The sequence below is a fragment of the Loxodonta africana genome, chromosome 25 (assembly GCF_030014295.1).
Source record: "Loxodonta africana isolate mLoxAfr1 chromosome 25, mLoxAfr1.hap2, whole genome shotgun sequence".
Lineage (NCBI taxonomy): Eukaryota > Metazoa > Chordata > Mammalia > Proboscidea > Elephantidae > Loxodonta > Loxodonta africana.
This window is the reverse complement of record NC_087366.1, coordinates 48,047,739-48,071,631: the sequence shown is the minus strand read 5'-3', so window position 1 is coordinate 48,071,631 and position 23,893 is coordinate 48,047,739. Positions and strand designations below refer to the sequence as shown.

The 23,893-nt window shown below is 37.8% G+C and overlaps 1 protein-coding gene across 8 annotated transcripts in view; it reads left to right on the top strand.

Moving 5' to 3' along the window:
• The window catches only part of SMYD3 (SET and MYND domain containing 3), a 783,945-nt gene that overhangs the window by 143,959 nt on the left and 616,093 nt on the right, over positions 1-23,893 (top strand). For all 8 annotated transcript variants that reach the window (XM_064276780.1, XM_064276777.1, XM_064276778.1 and 5 more), the window contains one exon: positions 19,843-19,906. Coding sequence is in view for 7 of the 8 variants with exons in the window: in XM_064276777.1 (XP_064132847.1) it covers positions 19,843-19,906 (64 nt within the window). In the remaining variant the exon portion in view is untranslated. The remainder of the gene's footprint in view (positions 1-19,842; positions 19,907-23,893) is intronic.

Here is a 23,893-nt window from a genome sequence, read left to right as displayed (position 1 = left end):
CAGACACAGGCAAGAAGGGCATAGATTTCTGCTGTATTTACCTAAACCTCTAGCAGATTCTCAAGAATAAATTATTCTCAATTTGTTGTCTGCCTTTGGTCAGTTTCCAGTGCCCTGAAATATCCTTGTTGTTGTTGTTTTTAATATGATTTTGCCTAGTTTTACACTTGTTTTATGCAGCAGTGAATTTCTGACTTCTTTAGGCAGCCATAATTTGAAGTCTCTCCTTATTATTATTACTTTTTCAGGTTTTCTTAATCTAAGGAGTCTTCCTTGCCTCAGACCTCTACCCTAAGTCTTTCTGTGCTGTTCTCTGGTAACATCCAGTACTTTTGTTGTTGGATTAATTATTTGTCTTTATGCTAGCTTGTAAGCTGTAGGAGGGCAGGTCCCTTTTTAAATATTGAATTTATTTGGAAAACACAGTGCCTGGCACATAGTAACAATTATTTGTTGAATGAGTTAATGTTAAACTGGTTTGATAATGTGTTAATTTTAAATGCTGTGGAGGACAACTTAGAAGGTAGTAAAAACTGAGGAATCTTAAACCCAAAAAAGTTAACTGAATTGTCCTGATTCATATAGATAGTGAAGTCAGGGTTCTAACATGTCTAAAAGGCATACTGTATACTACAGTACATTGCCTCACACAGTGTTTACAAAAGATGTCAATGCAGAGAGTTCATTTCATTTAAAGGAGGCCTCTAAATGCTGAGAATATTTTTTAGTTAAATTATTTCTGAGCACTGCTCCTCAGCCATAGGTAAGCCAGTTAGTTGGCTTCCTTTGGCCTACTTTGCCTTCCTTGATGAGCCTTCTTGGAAGTCATGTGACATAGTGCTGCCAAAGGGTGTGAGTTTGCTGGTCTCTACCTCTTTTCACACCTCAAAGATTGTTGCTTAGGTCTTTTTGATTCCAGACCCTTGCAGTGCATAGAATTCAAATCATATACAAGGGGAAGGGGAAATTATGTAATAATGTGGTCAATTCGTCCTACTATTTTATTGATTGAGTATGTTGCCCATAGTGAGCGTGAGACGGGAGACAGCACTGGTCAGTTTCAGTTCTTATGTGGCCTCCTTAGTAACATCAGTGACTGATTATTGCTTATTACCTCTAGTCACTCTCTGTTCCTCCTGCCTCCTAAGTAAAAATTAAGATGTCCAGTCATCAAATTATCTCTGACTCCTGACAACATCGAATCCATAACAGACCTCCATTTTATTAACCCTCTCCCAAATCACCCAGCAGAAGCCCAAACCTTATAAGTTTATTCTGTCTCCCTCTTACCAAAATGCCAAGTTTCCCGTTGTATGAGTTTTGCCTTGCTGCAGGAAGCCAGTAAACATAACTGGTGGTCTTAGGGCACCTGAGCTTTAGTACCCTGAAATAAGATGTGGATAGCCTATAGCCTTGCTACTGAAAGTGCAAGTCCGTGGACAAGTGGCATCAGCATCACCTAAAAACTTGTTAGAAATCTCAGGTCCCACCCAGATACCTACTGAATTAAAATCTGTATTTTTAGTAGGATCCCCAGGTGATTTGTTTGAGAAGCGCTGCTCTACTGTATTCTCAATTTCCACTGGTCCATGTCCATTTTATTTCTCATTCATGGACAACATTTATGCCCAGTCTGGAGAAGAAGTGCTGTTTGTACAAGATTCGTCATTGAATTGTTTCACTCAGGTGATTATTATTTTTTCCTTTAGGGGAATCATTTCTAGTGTTGATTTTAACTAACAGGCTAGCTCCAAGAAGAACATGACTTAATTTAGTATGCCAGGATTTGAGGCAACAGCAGAAATGCTATAGTAAGGCTTTAAGCTCTTAATATTTATAAATTACTTTACAGCTTATAGTGGCATGTGGGCTTTAAGTATTAAGAATAAATTGAAATATTAGGATATTTGTGTATCGTGGTTCTCTTTCTCGAACGTTTGATGCTCATCATTCACTCAGGTCACTTTGCAAATCTTAGGTATTGTGTTCTGCACGTATAGCTTAAATAATTTAACTATTAAATTCTGTTTGAAAGACATACTGGAGACAAAAGGTAAATTTTCAATATTTGAACACATAAGAGAAACCTAGCCATTTAAGACTTCAGCCAATAAAATGTCCAGACATAGAAAATATCTAAACTTTGCCCTTCAGAATCTTAATTTATTTCTGTTGCTTTTGTATGTGTGAATGAAAGGTTTCTTTATTAGAAATTTGGGCAGGTTTTTATCACCCTTTAAATCTTGGGCAACGTTATATAATGTCCCGTGGGTGAAATATTTCTAAGGTAGGAAGAAAATCAGCTATTGCAAACATTGTCTTTTGACAGCTAATAAATAGAAGAATCAATTAACTACCTTAGTCTTCTATTACTGAGCTGTTAAAGTATGCTTTTCATTATAGCTTTTCTCTAAACCAAGGTTTTTAAAAAGTATTTTTATTTGGTATACACATACATGTATATAAAATTTTTATCCTTAAGTACCTTCTTATCTTGTTCATCAGTTATATTTTTCTGTTTTCTTCCCTTTATATTCATGTCTGCTAAGAACACTATGAGAGTTAATTATCTAAATTTAGACTTATACAGGGAATGGAAACTAAGAAGGTTTATGAGACCTGACTGTAGAGAAAGATGAAAAAACAGATTATCTAGCCTGGGGAGAAAATAACTGAAGGATAATTATATGTCAGGATATATTTCCTGAATATCTGCGTATTATAATATTGTACTGGAATAGATATATTTTATTTTCAATTTATCTAGAAGAAAAATATTGTCTATGAGAGAAAAAAATATGTATCAAAAGCAAGTCGTACATTTTCCATATTCCATCTTTCTTTACTTTCCAACAGTAATCACACCAAGCCATCCCAGATCATTTAATTTTGTTTGATGCCTTTCTGTTTCCCTCAGTTATAGATTTTTCTGCCCTATCTTTCATTCTTCTCTTTTTGTATTGTAAATATCAAGATTAGAATAAAAGCTGGCAAGCTTGTAATGTGAATGACAGGCGGGAGAAACAAAAGTGTTGGAATTTTCTCTGGCCTAAGAAAAGGAGCAGGGAAGAGTTATTCAATAACTTTGGTGGATTAATGAAGTAGGCACACATGGGCAGAAGGGCAGGGGGTGAGATGAGGGGAATGATGATGATTACCCAGTGTGGACGTGGTGTGTTTTAAGGATCCTTCTGGGAATGCAGTGGACTGAGATCTCTCAAGTACCTTCCACTTGAATGATCTGTCCTTTGAGGAGTCCAACATGCCTTTGGATAGTGCTATTTTATGTACTAAGCTTACAGTATTAAGCTTCCAGTTTTGCTCTTCCCTACTGTCAGTTTCTCCTATGTCTAGTGCTATCTGTTTACAAGGTGCTTAGTGTAGAATGATGGTTGGCTGTAGGGGGTGGCAATTCCCTCTCCTCTGTACAAAGTTATATGTTCTTTCTTATAAAAAATATCAGTAGACCGAGCTATCTGAATCATTCATCTATTTACTAAATATTTATTGAACACCTACTTTATGCCTGGCTCTGTGCTGGGTATTGATGGAATAAAGACACGGACCCATCTGTAGATGGAGGGAGATGAGGTAAGTAAAAGACATGCAAACCACTAAATATGATTCAGTAAAATAGTCACCCAGTGAGTGGAGGACTTCACTGTGACTTATCTTAGTTTTTCCTATAAATTTAAATTTTCAAGGATGCCAGACTTTATGGCAGATGTGTTTTGAGACCCTGGTGGCGTAGTGGTTAAGTGCTACAGCTGCTAACCAACAGGTCAGCAGTTCGAATCTACCAGGCACCCCTCGGAAACTCTATGGGGCAGTTCTACTCTGTCCTATAGGGTCGCTATGAGTTGGAATCGACTCAACGGCAATGGGTTTGGTTTTGGTTTGGGTGTTTTGAGAAAGACGAATGCGCTTTGGAAAAATTCACTATAAAACACATTTTAAAAGTGTTTCCTGTTTTTAACTTGTCACTTTCATTACAGAATTGCTCCGTTGTGGGGGGGGGGAATGTGACTTTAAAAACTGTTTAAAATTTTTAGGAGGAACAAGTTATTAAGAAAATGCAGAAATGCAGGGGAAGTCCTCACAACTGGACTAAACCAAAAGCTAATAAGTTTCCTGAACACAACCAAACACTTTGAGGGACAGAGTAGCTGGGGCTGGGGTCTGGGGACCATGGTTTCGGGGGACATCTAGGACAAATGTTACTAAGAAAATAAACTTAGCAAAGTTTATTAAAAAAATGTTCTGCATCCCACTTTGGTGAGTGGCGTCTGGGGTCTTAAAAGCTTGTGAGTATCTAAGATCCATCAATTGGTCCCAACCCATTTAGAGCAAAGGGGAATGAAGAACACCAAAGATAAAAGGAAAGTATTAGTCCAGGAGACAAAAGGGCCACATAAACCAGAGACTCCGTCAGCCTGAGACCAGAAGAACTAGATGGTGCCTAGCTACCATCAGTGACCACCCTGACAGAGAACACAACAGTAGGTCCATGACGGAGTGGGAGAAAGTGTGGAGCAGAACTCAAACTCACGTAAAGGGACCAGACTTAATGGTTTGACTGAGACCCAAGGAACCCCTGAAACCATGGACCCCCGACGCTCTGTTAACCCAAAACTAAAACCATTCCCGAAGCCCACTCTTCAGACAAAGATTAGACTGGACTATGAAACATGATACTCGTGAAGAGTGAGCATCTTAGTTCACGTAGATACATGAGACCAAATGGGTGGTTCCTGTCCAGAGGCAGGATGAGAAAGCAGGAAGGCACAGGAACCTGGTTGAATGGACACAAGAAATCCGGGGTGGAAAGAGGGAGTGTGCTGTCACATTATAGGGTTTGAAAAAAAAAAAAAAGCTTAATGTTTGACATGCTATCCACAGGTTTGGAAGTATTTTTTCATGGCTTGCATAACTTTGTAACTAACTGTGCCCTTTATTCTTGCTTATTTCCTCCCTGATCATGATTCTTTCTTCTGTACCTGGTACCGCCTTTGCACCTCTTCTCTTTTGGTCTCGGTATTTTTAATGCCTGCTATACTGGGGAAGCCTGTTGGCATAGTGGTTAAGCGCTATAGCTACTAACCAAAAGGCCAGCAGTTTGAATCCACCAGGTGCTCCTTGGAAGCTCTATGGGACATTTCTGCCATGCCCTATAGAGTTGATATGAGTTGGATTGACTCTATGGCAACAGTTTTTTTTTTTTTTTTTTACTATACTGGCATCCGTGGATGGTACAGATGATTAACATGCTTGGCTGCTAAGTGAAAGATGGGAACTTTGAGTCCACCCAGAGGCCTGGCAATCTACTTCTTAAAAATCAGCCATTGAAAACCTTATGGAGCACAGGTCTACTCTGCACACAGGGTCACCATGAGTTAGAATCGAATGGCAGCAACTATTGTTTCATTTTTTGTTTTTCCCTAACATACTTCATCAGTAAGTAGTTTGTGTGGTTGCCAGATGAGAATTTTGAGTATGCCCTTAAACTACAAATTTAACATAAAAATTTGAAAACTGTGTAGTGGTATTTGTTGGGCCAGTATACCTGAGTGAAGGCAGAGACCGTTTTCCTGTTATCTTTGAGACAGGAAAGATTTGAGAAGCATAATGGGCTAAAGGAAGACTGATCTGAAAGTGGCCTCTTGACTTCCAGGAAAATCACTTTGTGTAGGTTGTCTCTTCCCTTTGTTGATAAAATCCTTTGATGAACAAAATTTAAACATTTTTATGAGGTGTCATTTATCTTTTTTTGTCTTTTGCTGCTTGTGCTTTTGGTGTCATATCTAAGAATCCATTGTTAAAAACTAGGTTCTGATTGATTACCCCTGTTTTCTTCTCAGTTTTACGGTTTTAGTTCTGACATATAGGTCCTTGATGTATTTTGAATTAATTTGTATATATGGTGTGAGATATGGATCCAGCTTCTTTCTTTTTTATATAGAAATCCAGTTTTCCTAGAACCATTTATTAAAGTGACTCTCTTTTCCCCGTTGAATGGACTTAGTGCTCTTGTTGAAAATCAATTGACCACAGATGTATGGAGCTTTGATTTATTGTAAAAGGTGCCAACCATTATTGGTATTGGGGGTTTTTCTATATGTAAAAGCATTTATTCAGTTAGAAAACATTTACTCGGTTTGTGTTATATGACAGGCACTATGAGAAACTATGTTGGGTCCATAAAAAGGTAAAGGTACATTTATCAACCAGTCTGAGTTCACTGATCTTCCTCGTGCCGTATGAAAATCTTAGAGTCTTTTTGTTTGAACTTGATTCCAATTTGTGTACGGTAGTTTACACAAAAGCATTGATAAACCTTGTTTCTCTCCCTCTCTTTGTTATCAGGCAGTGTTTTTTAATCTCTAGGGTGCCATCTTAGGTTTGTCTTATCATCTATACTTGATATGTTGTTGAAATAATTTTGATATACTTAATATTTCCTTTTTTGCATATGGCCATATCCTGAGTTTGTTAACTCTTTCAATGCCTTCACGTCTAACACGAAGTTAAGAAATCTGCTTATTTGGATTGCGTTTAAATCCTTCATTTCTAGAACCTTTCCTGGGACTCTCTAGGCCAATGTCTAGTTGACAAGAAGTAAAGCCTCTTCAATTCACTGGTAGCTGTGGAGGCAGAATGTAGAAGAAATGTCTCAGGGTGTATGAGGGATAGGAGAGGATTGACCTTCAGTTCAAGAACAGGAGGTGAGGCCTAGGAGATGGGTTGGGTAGAATCTGTCCAGGTGGGATTTAGCCACTGTGTAGAAATTACGTTGGCTCTCCTATTCTAAAGGAAGCAAAGGTTTACATTCACCTCAGAAGGAAAAGAGATTTCTCTGCTTCAGCACTCTCTCTCCTTTTTATACACAGAATAGAGCTGAACTGATCATAGGAGTCAAGCTAATTATTTCATCTCTTGATTACCTTTTCTTAATACCAGCTTTATTGAGATATGGGGCCCTAGTGGCGCAGTGGTTAAGAGCATGGCTGCTAACCAAAAGATCCGCAGTTGGAATTCACCAGCCGCTCGTTGGAAACCCTGAAGGACTCTGTAGTTCTACTCTGTCCTGTAAGGTTGCTTTGAGTTGGAATTGACTGGTTGGTAACAGGTTTGGATTTTTGGTTTAGCTATTGAGATGTAATTCATATGCCACGTAATTCATCTATTTAAAATATACAATTCAGTAGTATTTAGCATGTTCACAGAGTTGTACAACCATCAAAAAACCATGATCAGTTTTAGAACATGTTCATCACCCCAAAAAGAAACGCTGACCCCATTAGCAGTCACTCCTCATTTCCCCCGAGCCACTCAACTCTAGGCAACTACTAATCTGCTTTCTTTTCCTATAGATTTGCTTGATCTGGACATTTTATATCAATGGAATCGTACAATATCTATTCTTTTGTCACTGGCTTCTTTCACTTAGCATAATGTTTTCAAGGTTCATCCATGTCGTAGCGTGTATCAGTATTTGATTCCTATTTATGGTCGTATCATATTCCATTATATGGATATGCCATCTTTTGTTTATCCATTTGTCAGTTGATGGATATTTTGATTGCTTATGCTTTTTGGCTCTTATTAATAATGCTGCCGTGAACATTCATGTACAAATTTTTGTTTGGACATGTTTTAATTTCTCTTGGGTATGTCCCTAAGAGAGGAACTACTGGTTCATTTGGTAACTGTGTTTAACCTTTTGGGGAAGTACTGGACACAAATAGGTGTTTAGGAAATATTAGTGGTGTTACTGCTATTCTGATCCTGCTGTAGCATCAGCGACTATTTGAAGCAAGAACTGTGTCTTATGGATCCCTGTACCTCCAGAACCTACCGCAGTCCATGGTACAAAAAAATTATTAGCAATATTTGTGAGCCCTGTAAATAAAGAGCAGCAAGGATGTGGCTTTCAAAGGAGATGTTTCTTTATATTAGGAAAAAAAAAGATAATTACAATTGGCCATTTAAAGTACTACATAATTTTTAAAAAACTATATGAGTAATGACATTTCAGAAATTGTTTTCTTGCTCATTTTCTCTAGAGGAAAATAGATGTTATAATTCATTGTGAATGGGAACCTTTAGTCAGGGATGATCAATTATAAATTTCCATCTTCTGAGGATTATTGTAAATGAGCTATAAACAGAGAGATTACTTTTTAGTGAAATGGGTTACTTTACCTGAAAAGAGTTATCTTTTCTCTCCTGTGATGAAAGACTTTTCATTACCAACCCAATGTGGTAGGGGTGGGGAGGGGGAATATGATACATTACAATTTTTTTTTCAGCTTTTCCTATCATCTAAGTAGAAAAATACAAGTATTTAATGCCACTGTATTAGATCTAATTTTTTTTTTAAAGATAAGAGAAAAATCTGTAAAAGTTCTCCATTTATTTGGGTGAGAATGTTCACTATCTAGAACTTTTTAAAACTCACGTTTGACTAACTTCCCTAACACTAGTTTCATTGTTGATGTATTCATGTTTGGTAGCTTTCAGGCTAAGAAGTAATTACCATTTGATTATACCCATGGACATTTATTTCAGTAAATAACTTCTACCTGTATGTTGTTGTACTTTTGGTTCAATTTTTTTTCAGAGACAGATATATGAACGACCTGAAAATAACTGAGAAGAATAGTCCAAAGGTTTATGAACTTTCAAGGGTTTATAAAATTTGGAATTACTAAAATGTCTAATATTTAATATATTACTGTATTTTTACCCAGCACTGATATATTTCAAATGCTATCTAGAAACTTCTTTTGAGAGTTTACCATTAAATCTCTTAAAGGAAGTATTTAAAGAAAAATAATAATGTGATTATAATTCAGTATGGATTGCACCTCGGCATAAAACAAAAATCCTCGTTACTGGACCAAAAAGCAACATAATGATACACAGAGAAAATATTGAAATTGTCAAGGATTTCATTTTACTTGGATCCACAATCAACACCCATGGAAGCAGTAGTCAGGAAATCATAGGACGTATTGCATTGGGCAAATCTGCTGCAAAGGACCACTTTAAAGTGTTAAAAAGCAAAGATGCCACTTTGAGGACTAAGGTGCCGTGACTCAACCCATGGTGTTTTCAATCGCCTCATATGCATGTGAAAGCTGGGCAATGAAAAAGGAAGACCGAAGAAGAAGAGATGCATTTGAATTATGGTGTTGGCGAAGAGTATTTAATGAACCGCGGACTGCCAAAAAAATGAACAAATCTGTCTTGGAAGAAGCACAGCCAGAATGCTCCTTTGAAGCAAGGATAGTGGGACTTTTTCCTCATGTACTTTGGGCATGTTATCTGGAGGAACCAGTCCCTGAAGAAGGACATCATAGTTGGTAAAGTAGAGGGTCAACAAAAAAGGGGAAGACCCTCAGTGAGATGGACTGACACAGCAGCTGCAACAACGGGCTAAAGCACAACAACAATTGTGAGAATGGCACGGGACTGGGCAGTGCTTTGTTCTGCTGTACACGGGGTCACTATGAGTCAGAATGACTCCACTGCACCTAACAACAACAGAAGTCTCTGGGTGGGGCAAAGGGTTAATGTACTTGGCTGTTAACCAAAAGGTGTAACATTTAGTTCCATGTCTCTTAAGGCATCTTAGTTTAAGGTTTCTTTACTTTGGTACACAGTTGTTGCAGTTGTCTATCTTTGTAAGCTTAAAAGTGTCATTTTGTTCTCCAAAAATGAGGACCAGTTATTTGAGATTTCATTATCACTTACTTCCAACAAGACTTGGGACAGTTTATTATTAAATGTAAAACAATACTTAATTATAAAATAGAAGTAAAATACTTAATTATAAAACAGAAAAGCAAATATTTGAAGCAGGCAGACAGAATAAATGCTTCCCGGTCTCTGAAATGAGCAGATGACTATAATTGAAGAGTGAACTTCACTCTTGGTTTTCTAGCACATAAAGCTAAAATAGAACCAAGATGTTGATAAATTTTGTTTTCTAACTAGAAGAAACATGACAGATAATGTATTCTGGAACTGAACTGAAAGAGAACACCTTTTGCCATTTTTTAAGGCTTAGACCATAGTATATTGAAGAGAATATTGGCAAAATAGTCTTATTACCTTCTTTGAAATTTTACCGGTGGCACTTTTATTTTAATGTATATGCTGCGTGATATTTGTACTAGCAATACTTATGTACTTAAAAGGGTGTTTGATTTTAATCTTTGAACAAAATCAGGTTTTTTTTTTCCTTTCTAATTTTTAATTATTTTTTATCTCAAGAAGACGACTCAGGGAAAATGAATACATCTCTTAGAGTTTTATAGAGTTGTGTGACTAGACTAGGCTGAAGCGATTGCCTAGTTAGAAACAGAGATGTCAACAGAAGCAATTCCACTTCAGCAGTTCATTTTGGCTACAGCTTTCTACATTCTGATTGTGTGTGCTCTGCCTGAAAAAACAAGCCAAGTGTACTTTAATACTAATTCTAGTTACCAGTTTTCAAATATTAGCTGTTAGAATAACCTATAGCACACAATGTACAATTTCATAGAGAAATGTTAATATAATGAGGGAAGTTTAAGTCTGTTATGTTGTAAAATGTTAATTTTCTCCTTAACTTGTAATAGGCATAACCTTGCATAAAGCAAACAGGATGTTAGAAGTTGTAATTGCCTATTAATATTATGGAAGATGTAACAGTCTGCTCTAATTTTAATTTCTACAGATGAAACCTTCAAAAATAAAATTTTTTTTTTTTACTACTTCAAAGGTAGAGCTTCTTGAATCATACCACTTTGAAGTTACTCATTCTGATCAAATTTAAAATAATATTAATACAAACTTCAGTGAATACAAATTGAACAGTGAAACACCTATGATGCTAGTCAAAATTTGAGATTAGAGCCACGTGTTATGGGTACATGGGGGTTTCAGAAAATGGCACCAGTACGTTGTCTGTGTGCCCTCGTTGAAATGGCCAGATTTATGGGGAATATGGATTTTGCTTCTCTTGGAGGTATACAAAAAACTCTTTTCAGATATGGCATAAAAGTAAAGCACTTTGGAAATATACTCAGTAGCCTCACTTTTAACTCTGTGCTAGATGCTTTGCTTGACACTGTGTTAACAGACACTTTATGTAGATATATAGTCCACACAACAGCTTTACAAGTACCATATTTTTCACAAATAACATGCCCGTGGAAACCCTGGCGGCATAGTGGTTAAGTGCTACAGCTGATAACCAAAGAGTCTGCAGTTCAAATCCGCCCGGCTCTCCTTGGAAAGTCTATGGGGCAGTTCTACTCTGTTCTGTAGGGTCGTTACGAGTCAGAATCGACTCGATGGCACTGGGTTTGGTTTTGCTTTTGGTTAACATGCCTATGTAAAAATGGTGTCCATTTATAACGTGCATAGCACACCTATGAAGATTTGTAAAGGGGTTGTGCGGTTGGCAAAAAAAAAATAAAAATAACGTGTTATTTGCGTAAAATATGGTAGTCACTTATTCCCACTTTACAGATGAGAGGAAATGGATGCTAAGAGAGGTTACAAGGTTACGCTGTTAGTAAAGAGTGGGGCTTAGACTGCAGATTTTGAACTCTAAAATGCTAAATCATTTTCCCTTCTAGGTATGGGAACTTTGTGCCACTTCTTAAAATATGGTTTTGTATTGTAACTAGTTCTGCCAGTGGAAAGCACTGATCTGCCCTCCTTGATTGTTACCTCCTAGAAGTAGTGGCTGTGTGTGTTACCCTTTCCTCAGCAACCCACCCAGTCCTTACACAGAGATGTCCACATGGGGGTCAATCATGGGACACTTGTTGAATTAACAAATGGAGTTTGTGTTTATCAAGTAGCACAGTCTCCACAGGGACAATAGCTTTAATTTAGGAGGTTGAGGGCAATGGACAAGGACATATCCAAGTAGGTGGTCTTCCTTTCCTGACTCTAACTTGGCCCAAATATGTTGCTGTGCTTCCCACTAAGTGATAAAATGGATTTAAATTGCTTGTGTTTCTCCCAGGGAAGTTATGGTGCCAGTGAATTATAGGTTCATGCCCTGAAATATTAACTATGAGATGTTCTTGTTTCGTACTTGAATTGTTAGGAATGTGAAGTAGAAGATAATAGCCAATATGGAAAATGAAACCAAACCAATTCTACTTTCCTAGGTTATGAATGTAAATTATTTTGACATCTGCTGCTTTATATTGAAAACCATTTGGTAGGTAGGTGAATAGTAGGTGTGAATCTCTTTTAATTCTAAAAAGGTTTCAAACCAACATAATTACCTTTGTGAAACAAAAATGGAAGATCCCTTTTCTGTATTGTTTTGGATATTTATGCCAAAGAGAGACCTTTGTTTAAGCATTTCTCGGTGTATTTTATTCGGTTAGAGTAAAAGTAATTGCAGTGCATACTTTTATTTGGGATAATCCCTTTTTCATAGCGTGGAATTTCATTTGCTTCAGAAAATTCCACTGGGAAACAGGCAAGTACTTGGTTACATGGTGTTAACATTTCTAATGAGTCAGGATTCTTCTATTTCAAAGGTATTTACAAACATAAAACACATGTAAGGAAGATTATTTCTGCGGTCCCTTTGTTTTAAAAATCGTATTTTGACTTCAGTCACTTAGTTATTTTGAATTTCTCCATTTAAAGAGATACATTCTTCTCCATGGGACTTGTGTTTAAGAACTTGTCTGTCACGGCATTTGGTATTCCGTATGTGCATTTTTTCCTACAGAGTGTTTTATGTCTCAGTTGTGTGAAAACATTTTCATGAGTTTTCTATTCAGAGAATCCTCCTTGAAACTTGTGTTAAGACTTGGCGTACTAAATCATACATCCCATTAGCCAAGACTCTTTAGCATCTCTAAGTGGTTCAGACTTTAGCTAATGTACTCTGGTGTTTTTCTCAGCTCAGATTTCTTCCTAAAGGTCAAAGGGATCAGCCAGAAACAAAATTTCTGTCCTTGAGATGCTATTTGCTGTGTGAAAGACCACTGTGCAGGGATCTTCAGCTTCAAACGGAGGGCTGCAAAGATGCACACTGAGCTCTAGGGTTACTTCTGATGGCGCAGGGCCATGCTTCACCTGTATGAATGTGACTCGGGACAAGAGGGCCAGCAGGGCTGCCCTGTGCTCTTGGAGCGTTTGCCTGGGCCCAGATCCTCAACAGTGAGCCAGTTACTTTCGGTTGTGAAGATGGCTGTTGAAGGAGAGATTCAACTGCTAGGTACCCTGGGAGACTTCTAGAGGAGCATGACACATTACTAGGAAAGAGCCCTGTATAATAAGTATATACGAATGTGCCATATATGCCTTTTTTTCCCCCTCCATTTAGGAATATTTGAATGTATTCTGCAGGTGCTAGGGCTGGGGAAAGTTGGGAGTCACTAGGATTTGTTCATGTTCAGTATTTATTCCAGGAAACTTATTTCCCTGTGCCTGACAACTGTCCTTATTGTTTTAGGGCACTCTTTCTAAGCCCCCCAACACCCAAGAAGAACAGAGAGATGGTCCCTTATAGTACTCCATAGTTGGGATTTGAAGGACCCAATTAATCGCCTTTCCTTTTTGATTTCTTAGAGGGAATGGTCCCCTTCCTTCTCATGTCCGAATCTGACTTTTTAATTTGTATACTGGAAGGACAATTAATTTTGCTCACTTTTTATTTCTTTTCCGCATTTCACTTGCTTAGGCTGTTGGAGAAGCCAATTATGGCCCAGCCTTTATTTGGAAGAGAGGACTTGACTTGTTAACACTCTATGAAGCACTGTATCTAGGGCACTGAGCACCTAAGGATTTCCTGTAATTTGACACTCTGTTCTGTGGCATATCAGAGTTTTGTATGGACAAGTAATAGGGGATTCCTTTTGCTTTTTTTTCTTTGTAGGGGGCGAGCTCAAGAATTCTATTTATTTTGGTATAAAATAATTATAGTATCTTCTCTTATTTGGAGGTAAAATATTATCTACCTCTTTATGGAGAATAAATGTAAAAATTTACTCAGTTTTCTGCTACTTATATATTTCTAGCTTATTACTTTAGATTGCTTTTCTCCCAGAAGCCCTAGTTCTGAACGGAATCTTGAGATAATTGTTTTGCCAACAGGATGTTTTGGCGATGCGTGAAAGTTGTAAATTCAGCACTTCTCTACTGCTATGAGACTACCACGCTTATTATACCTTTATGCATAATTTTATCATCTTTTCAAACTTAGCTTATATTTGTTGGTTGCACAGGAGAAACAGAACCAAATAATTTTGGAAATGCAAGGAAACATCATATTCATTCTCCTTTGCAGTACTGGAATTTCCCTTACACATGTCTAGCAAATGTTCCTACCAGATTCTCCTTGAACACTTCCTGTGGCTGGGAACCATGCTCCTCAAGGCACTTCATTTGGTTTTTGACCAGTTGCTGTTACCAGAAAAATCTTAATGGTTAGACACAATTTTCCCCTCTCTAACTTCCATTCAGTATGTCTTGTTTCGATCTCTGGTTGTTACTGGTTACTGTTGAGTCGATTCTTACTCATGGCGACCCCATGTGTTACAGAATGGAACTGCTCTATAGCATTTTCTTGGCTATAATCTTAACAGAAGCAGATAGCCAGGCCTTTTCTTCAATGGTACCACTGAGTGGATTTGAACCACCCACCTTTAGGGTTAGTAGTTGAGTATAAACCATGAAAAACAGAGTTTATTAGCAGTCCTGTTGAAAAAAGCACATTTTAATCTCTGGAGCTACCCCGCCCCCCGCAAAGTGGTGCTTTTTTCAATAGAACTGCTAATTAACTCTGTTTTTGAGTTGTCGTGAACATTTCTCATTGCTTTTTTGTTTTTGAATGTGACTTCTTCATTCAATTTGAAACCAATTTCTGATTTTTTTTTTTTTTAAGAGAAAAAGGAATGTTTTCATGAACTGCCCGGTGTCTATGTTGCCCAAGTTTTTCTTTACAGGAGAACCTTACCAGGATGCTGCTATGGCTCTGAACCTTACCCTAAAGAGAAAAGCAGCAACTCTTCAAAGTATCAGTGGTTGGTCTAATCAAGTACACACAGCTTCTCTTTTGGATATAACTGACCTTATTTTTGAAATTGAGAACTTAATTTGTTTAGTCATTTGATATATAAAAATTACCCAAATGTTTAAATAACTCACATTAAGTGATTTATATCATACATCAAATGACAAGTAAATTATTCAGGTGCTTTGAGTCATCTTGCTATTTACTTTGCTGAAATTCTGTGTTAAAAATCATTAAAGCCTCTGGTTGGTAGCATTGGGAGACAGAGAACGAAGTGTTGATAATTGCTAGCATGTGGTCTTATGAATCTTGATTCTACTCTATTTTTTTATAATTGAGAACAGTTTGTATTGTTGCAGATCTTTAGTGAAAGCAACAGGAACAGCCTCTGGATAATTTAGACAAGAAAAAGGGAAGTGAGGGACAGTCTGAGCAGCTGGGCCTGAGGAGGCAGGATTCAGGGAAGGCCCAGTGATCTCATTTGCACAGGGGCTACTGCAGAAAGCAGCCTCTCCCAGTTTTCGCTGCAGCTCTTAAGATTGGCTTGACACACTTCCCATTGTGTATCATTTGGCAGTTTGGGGCTCTTTTGTTTCCGGGTACACTGGAAGTCTAGTTCCCTTCTTTGTTTCTTCCCACAAAAATACTGATTTTATACAGGTCTTTAAAAAACCCAAAACCAAACCCACTGAGATCATGTTGATTCCAACTCACAGTGACACTACAGAACAGAGTAGAATTGCCCCATAGGGTTCCCAAGACTGTAATCTTTATGGAAGCAAACTGCCATATCTTTTTCCCTGAAGCCGCTGGTGAGTTTCGAACTGCCAGCCTTTTGGTTAACAGCCAGGTACTTAACCACGGTGACATCAGACCCCTATAAGGGTCTTAGAGCTATTACTGTTTTTCTGCCTGCTTATTTATAGTTTGGGATTTGTTGTAGATGTGTTCCAAGGATGGGGAGTGGTGGTTAGGTTTTGCTGTTCTACTTACTCTGTCTTTTTATGGGGAGAGTCAAGGAGATTAAAAAAATGTATATACCATTACTATCTTTTCCCAGAAATCTCTCTTGTTTTTTTTTTTTTAATCACTACTGAATCTTGATTAAAAAAAAAAAAACATTGTTGTCGGGTCGTATTCAGGTTCATAATGACCCCATAGGACGGAGCAGAACTGGCCCATAAAGTTTCCAAGGAGCGCCTGGTGGATTTGAACTGCTGACCTTTTGGTTAGCAGTCATAGCACTTAACTACTGCACCACCAGGGTTTCTGTTCCCTGTTGTTTCTAATATTATTTACTTGTGTACTGTTTCTCATTTTTTAAAACAATCTTGCAAGAAGTTTATTGATTTTTTTTTAACCTTTTGGCTTTGTTTATCCTCTCTTGTATCTTTGTATTTCATTAGTTTTGCCTTATTATTCTTACCTTATGCTTTCTTTCTTTATTATTTTTAAATTTAAATTCTTGATTTGCATGCTTAGCTCATTTATAGTCAGTGTTCTTTTAACGTAAACATTTAGTTGTATCTCACAAGTTTTGATTTTTTTTGTTACTCAGCCTTAATATATTTTCTAATTTCCATTACAGTTCTTCCTTGTTCCTTGAATTGCATAGAAGTATATTTTTAAATTCCCATACATATGAGATTTACTTGTTTTTGGTTACTGATTTCTTATTTAATTCCTTTCTGATTGCAGAAAATCTTTATTCTTTAGATTTTTGAGATTTGCTTTGTGGCATAGTATGTGCACATGTTTTGCAAATGCCCAATGCGTACTCGAAGAGAATTTATATAATAGGTGCAGGGTCTGTGTATTGCATGAGATCAGGCCCATTATAGCACTGTTTAATCCTTGTCTATCTGATCTATCAATTCCTGAGAAGGAGTTTATAATATCTTTTCATACTAATAGCTAACATTTATATGGTAATTGTACTGCAGGCATTTTTTAAAGGAGTTTTATGTCTTAACTTACTGTGTATTTGTCATTTTTCCTTATAGATCCATCACTTATACTTTGTATATTTTGAGGCTATGTTACTAAGTACGGAACACCGGTTGTTGGAGTCTTTTATCTTTGTGTGTTAACCTTCTTTATCTCTAATAGTATTTTTTTAAAAAAATTTATAATTTTTATTGTGCTTTAAGTGAAAGTTAACAAATCAAGTCAGTCTCTCACACAAAAACCCATATACACTTTGCTACACACTCCCAATTACTCTCTCCCTCCACTCTCTCCTTTTGTGTCCATTTGGCCAGCTTCTCAACCCCTCCACCCTCTCCTGATACTATTTTTAACCCTAAAGTTCCTATGGAGCCCTGGGGGCATAGTGGTTAAGAGCTGGGCTGCTAACCAAAAGGTCAGCACTTCCTTGGGAACCCTATGGGGCAGTTCTACTCTGTCCTGTAGAGTTGCTGTGAGTCAGAACTGATTCGATGGCACCTTACAACAACAACAACGACAACAACAACAGTTCCTTTTTTTGTTGTTGATAGTTACACACATTTTTTTGTCGTTGTTTTTTGCTCATTAATTTTTGTCTAGAATATCTTTTTCATACCACCTTTATATGTCCTTTTGTTTGGATCGTATCATAAACAGCCTGTGAGTGCATTTTACTTTATCCAATTTTATCCAAGAGTGGTTGTATAGTGGTATGTTAAGAATGAGAATTTTAGGGCCAAATTGCTTGGGTTTGGTTTGTTGCTTGGGGTTTTGATATCTGGCTGCTAGAATTCTGTACTTGAGGGTGGGAGGCAATTTGGCTTTGATTTACTTAGACTTTTTAACCCCTCCCTGTGTTTTATGCTCCATACAGCACCCCTGCTTTCCTAGGTAGGTACCTGATATAATTCAAGTTCTCATACCTGGGATTCCATTCTCAACCTTTCAGTATCGCCCGTTGCATGAACTATATGGTGTGCTTCCTTAGTCAGTTTACATTATTCCATCAATTTTTATCTCCTAAAAATACATTTAAGTATCTCTGAAGTGAGCATAATAAGACTGCTTAATTTATAGGACTCTTTGAGGTTTGTTGTTGTTGGTGCCGTCGAGTCGGTTCCGACTCATAGCGACCCTATGCAGAACAGAACGAAACACTGCCCGGTCCTGCACCATCCTTACAATTGTTATGCATGAGCTCATTGTTGCAGCCACTGTGTCAATCCATCTAGTTGAGGGTCTTCCTCTTTTCCGCTGACCCTGTACTCTGCCAAGTATGATGTCCTTCTCCAGGGACTGATCCTCCTGACGACATGTCCAAAGTATATAAGATGCAGTCTTGCCATCCTTGCTTCTAAGAAGCATTCTGGTTGTACTTCTTCTAAGACAGATTTGTTCATTCTTTTGGCAGTCCATGGTATATTCAATATTCTTCGCCAGCAATTCAAGGGCATCAACTCTTCTTCAGTCTTCTTTATTCATTGTCCAGCTTTCACATGCATACGATGTGATTGAAAATACCATGGCTTGGGTCAGGCACACCTTAGTCTTCAGGGTGACATGTTTGCTCTTCAACACTTTGAAGAGGTCCTTTGCAGCAGATTTACCCAATGCAACGCGTCTTTTGATTTCTTGACTGCTGCTTCCGTGGCTGTTGATTGTGGATCCAAGTAAAATGAAATCCTTGACAACTTCAATCTTGTCTCCATTTATCATGATGTTGCTCATTGGTCCAGTTGTGAGGATTTTTGTTTTCTTTATGTTGAGATGCAATCCATACTGAAGGCTGTGGTCTTTGATCTTCATTAGTAAGTGCTTCAAGTCCTCTTCACTTTCAGCAAGCAAGGTTGTATCATCTGCAGAACGCAGGTTGTTAATGAGTCTTCCTCCAATCTCGATGCCCTGTTCTTCTTCATATAGTCCAGCTTCTCATATTATTTGTTCAGCATACAGATTGAATAGGTATGGTGAAAGAATACAACCCTGGCGCACACCTTTCCTGGCTTTAAACCAATCAGTATCCCCTTGTTCTGTCTGAACAACTGCCTCTTGATCTATGTAAAGGTTCCTCATGAGCACAATTAAGTGTTCTGGAATTCCCATTCTTTGCAGTGTTATCCATTGTTTGTTATGAGGTTATGAGTTATGTTTGAGGTTTACTGTGAGTTAATAGATGTAAAGAACTTTGAATAGTGCCTGGCACATCAGAAATGCTTAGAAACAGTTCTTGTTTTGCCTTCAATGTGTATTGACTTTGAGTGCTCTTTTTTTTTTTTCTTAGCCACCTTGAAAGTGTCCACATTCCTACATGATGTTTGTCACTGTTAACTTCACCATTACATTTATAGTTCACATTTTTTGTTTTTTGTTGCTACTCAGGTGATAATGGAGTAAAAACTTTTGAGCATCTTAGTTCAGTGTGTCTAAAGTAGTAATAGAATTTAGTGGCATTTAAAAATTATTTCCCAGAAGGAGTATATATATTTTTAAATTAAACTATATGATAATTTAAAAAATAAAATTTTTATATTTGAAGAGTATAGAATTCTTTCAGTTAGTTGGTGGACTGGATTCTGAATTACATATGGAGAAACTAACATGTCTATGAAATGAAATTTTTTTTGTCTAAATGGGAATCTATATTTTAATTCAGCTTATGTTAAAAAGAGCATTAGTTATGATGTAAATGTCTCACGTTGATCGTGAAAGAGGATATTCATCAATGTGAAAATCTGAATTTTAGGGGACTCCACGTAAGCAGCACATATTGGCATCGATATGTTGATTTGTGCTTTTTTTCTTCCATTGTATCTAATTCTCACTCATTTCCTAATGTGGAATTTATTTTTTAACAGGAAGGAAAAGCTGCTACGATGTTCTCAATGCCGAGTTGCCAAGTACTGTAGTGCCAAGTGTCAGGTAAGACTGTTCAGCTATATAGAGATGAAACCTTCAGATTCTCTACTCTTAAATTTGTCCTACATTATGCCTGTTAGCCTATTTCTATGTTTTTAAAATGTTTGATTTATTTTAACTTGTTATTTTCCCTTCAGTTTAAAGGTTAACATATTGAGCTATGAGGACCACTCAAGCGAATCCCACTTTTTTGTCACCAGTTTTATCGTACTATTCCAAAGAGGCTGAGATCATCCACCTCTGTTGCCAAATGTGTGGTGGATAATAAATTTCACTCCGTGTGCCAACTGCGTCCCGCAGAAATTCCTGATTCCCTTCCCTGGGCAGTTCAGACCCCAGCTGCTCTACATAGCCCTTCTTTCTCTCATCCTCTACCACCAGGGGCTAGGTCAGTGGGTCCTCTCCCTTTGTCTGTTTTTTAGGTCTGGTAATCACTGGGAAGGACTCACAAATTCCAAGGAAAGGGCTGTCTTTAATCTAGTAGAAAAAAGTATACAAACAACGTAGGGAGAAGTCTGGGTACAAAGCTTCCATGTCCCCAGGGGACGTGCTTACCCTCCCGAGAGCAGATGTTCACTGCGTCCACCCAGGAATCTCCACTGAACCTTTGTTTTCCAAGGCCTTTATCGGCCTCACCCCATGGCCATGATAGATTACATTATGCCTCCTGAGGTTTGGATAGGGCTCCCAGGTGGCCCTTCTTGGTCTGGTCAGCCCCCACTCTTTGGCTTCAGGTGTGATCTGGCTCTCTGGAACCAGGATCAAAGGCCAAATTGTTTACTGCAGGGGGTTCCACACCTTGCATAAATGTACATAGTAGAATTATAATAATAATTTTAAATATATATACACACACAAAATCTAGAATAAGTAAATGTCTCCTGTTTTCTAGTCCCTTGACTTAAATTCCATTTCTCAAAGATAATCACTGTTAAGCTTCTTGAGTGTCTTTGCAGCATCTTCTTGTACAAATACATTCATGTATCTGTATCCTTTATTTATAAAACGGATGTAGGTTACTCTGGCACAAAGTCTTGCATACCTTGGTTTTCTTTTTTATTTAATAATATCTAGAGAAACTTTCTGTATCTTCCCATATATTCCCACATATCCCCTAATTCCTTCATAACTGTTATTTCCCCACTCGTGAATGCTTAAATTGTTCCCAAGTTTTGATACTGCCAACAATGAACCAAGCATTCTTTTGTGCACATTTTTGCACACTTCTTCAAATTCATTGTAGAGTAAATTCTTCCTACTGGTACGAATTAGTGAAAGGATATATACATTTAAAAAAAAAATTATTGTTGTGCTTTAAGTGAAAGTTTACAAATCAAGCCAGTGTCTCATACAAAAATTTATATACACCTTGCTATATACTCCTAGTTGCTCTCCCCCTAATGAGACAGCACACTCCTTCTCTCTACCCTCTATTTTCATGTCTGTTCAGCCAGCTTCTGACCCCCTCTTACTTCTCATCTCCCCTCCAGACAGGAGCCGTCCACATAACCTCATGTGTCTACCTGAGTCAAGAAGCTCACTCCTCACCAGTATCATTTTCTATCCTGTAGTCCAGTCCAATCCCTGTCTGAAGAGCTGGCTTTGGGAATGGTTCCTGTCCTGGGGCAACAGAAGGTCTGGGGACCATGACCTCCAGGGTCCTTCTAGTCTCAGTTAGACCATTAAGTCTGGTCTTTTTACAAGAATTGGGGGTCTGCATTGCACTGCCCTCCTACTCCCTCAGGGGTTCTCTGTTGTGTTCCCTGTTAGGGCAGTCATCAGTTGTAGCTGGGCACCATCTAGTTCTTCTGGTCTCAGGCTGATGTAGTCTCTGGTTTATGTGGCCCTTTCTGTCTTTTGGGCTCGTAATTACCTTGTGTCTTTGGTGTTCTTCATTCTCCTTTGTTCTGGGTGGGTTGAGATCAGTTGATGAATCTTAGATGGTTGCTTGCTGGCAGTTAAGACCCCAGACGCCACTCTCCAAAGTGGGATGCAGAATGTTTTCTTAATAGATTTTATTATGCCAGTTGACTTAGATGTCCCCTGAAACCATGGTTCCCAAACCCCCACCCCTGCTGCGCTGGCCTTCAAAGCATTCATTTTATTGAGGAAACTGCTTTTGATTTAGTCCAGTTGTGCTGACCTCTTCTGTATTGTGTGTTGTCTTTCTCTTGACCTAAAATAATTCTTGTCTGCTATCTAATTAGTGATTACCACTCTCCCTTACTCCGTCCCCCCTCTCATAACCGTCAAAGAATATTTTTTTCTCTGTTTGAACTATTTCTCTAGTTCTTATAATATTGGTCTCATACAGTATTTGTCCTTTTTCAACTGACTGATTTCACTCAGCGTAATGCCTTCTAGATCTCTCCATGTTATGAAATGTTTCATGGATTCATCATTGTTCTTTAGGGATGAGTAGTATTCCATCGTGTGAATATACCATAATTTATCCATTTATCCATTGATGGGCAACTTGGTTGCTTCCATCTTTTTGCTATTGTAGACAGTGCTGCAGTGAACATGGGTGTTTGCATATCTGTTCATGTAAGGGCTCTTATTTCTTTAGGATATATTTGAAGGAGTGGGATTGCTGGATCGTGTGGTAGTTCTATTTCTAGCTTTTTAAGGAAGTGTGAAATCGATTTCCAAAGTGGTTGTACCATTTTACATTCCCACCAGCAATGTATAAATGTTCCAGAGTCCCCACAACTTCTCCAGCATTTATTATTTTGTGTTTTTTGGATTAATGCCAGCCTTTTTTGTTGGAATGAGATGGTATTTCATCGTAGTTTAGATTTGCATTTCTCTAATGGCTAATGATCGTATTTCCTCATGTATTTGTTAGCTACCTGAATGTCTTCTTTAGTGAAGTCCCTGTTTATATCCTTTGCCCATTTTTTAATTGGGTTATTTTTCTTTTTGTCTTTGGGTTTTTTCAGCATCATGTAGATTTTAGAGATCAGATGCTGATCAGAAATGTCATAGCTAAAAACTCTTTCCCAGTCTGTAGATAATCTTTTACTCTTTTGGTGAAGTCTTTGGATGAGCATAGGTGTTTGATTTTTTGGAGCTCCCAGTTATCTAGTTTCTCTTCTGGTGTTTGTGCACTGTTAGCAATGTTTTGTGTACTGTTTATGCCATGTATTACGGCTCCTAGCATTGTCCCTATTTTTTCTTCCAGGATATTTATCGTTTCAGATTTTATATTTAGGTCTTTGATCCATTTTGAATTCGTTTTTGTGCATAGTGTGAGGTATGGGTCTTGTTTCATTTTTTTGCAGGTAGATAACCAGTTATGCCAGCAGCATATGTTAGAGTCTGTCTTTTCCCCAGATAACTGACTTTGGGCCTTTGTCAAATATCATATGTGGATGGATTTATGTCTGGATTCTCACTTAAGCTCCATTGGTCTATGTATCCATTGTTGTACCAGTACCAGGCTGTTTTGACTACTGTGGTGGTATAATAGGTTCTAAAATCAGGTGATGCCAGGCCTCCCACTTTGTTCTTCTTTTTCAGTAGTGCTTTTCTTATCTGGGGCCTCTTTACTTTCCATATGAAGTTTGTGATTTGTTTCTCCATCTCATTAAAAAGTGTCATTGGAATTTGGATTGGAATTGCATTGTATCTATAGATGGCTTTTGGTAGAATAGACATTTTTACAATGTTAAGTTCGATGAGCATCTTGGGTAGATATCTTCCCATCTTTCACTGTATCAGGGAAGTTTTCTGCCAATAAATCTTTAACAATTCTCTCTGTATTTTCTGTAACCTCTCCCTGTTCTGGTACTCCAGTCACTCGTAGGTTATTTGTCTTGATAGAGTCCCACATGATTCTTAAGTTTTTTCGTTTTTTAAAATTCTTTTATCTGATTTTTCTTCAAATATGTCAGTGCTAAGTGTTTTATCTTCAGTCTCACTAATTCTGCCTTCCACTTGCTCAGTTCTGCTCCTTTGACTTTCTATTAAGTTGTCTAGTTCTGTAAT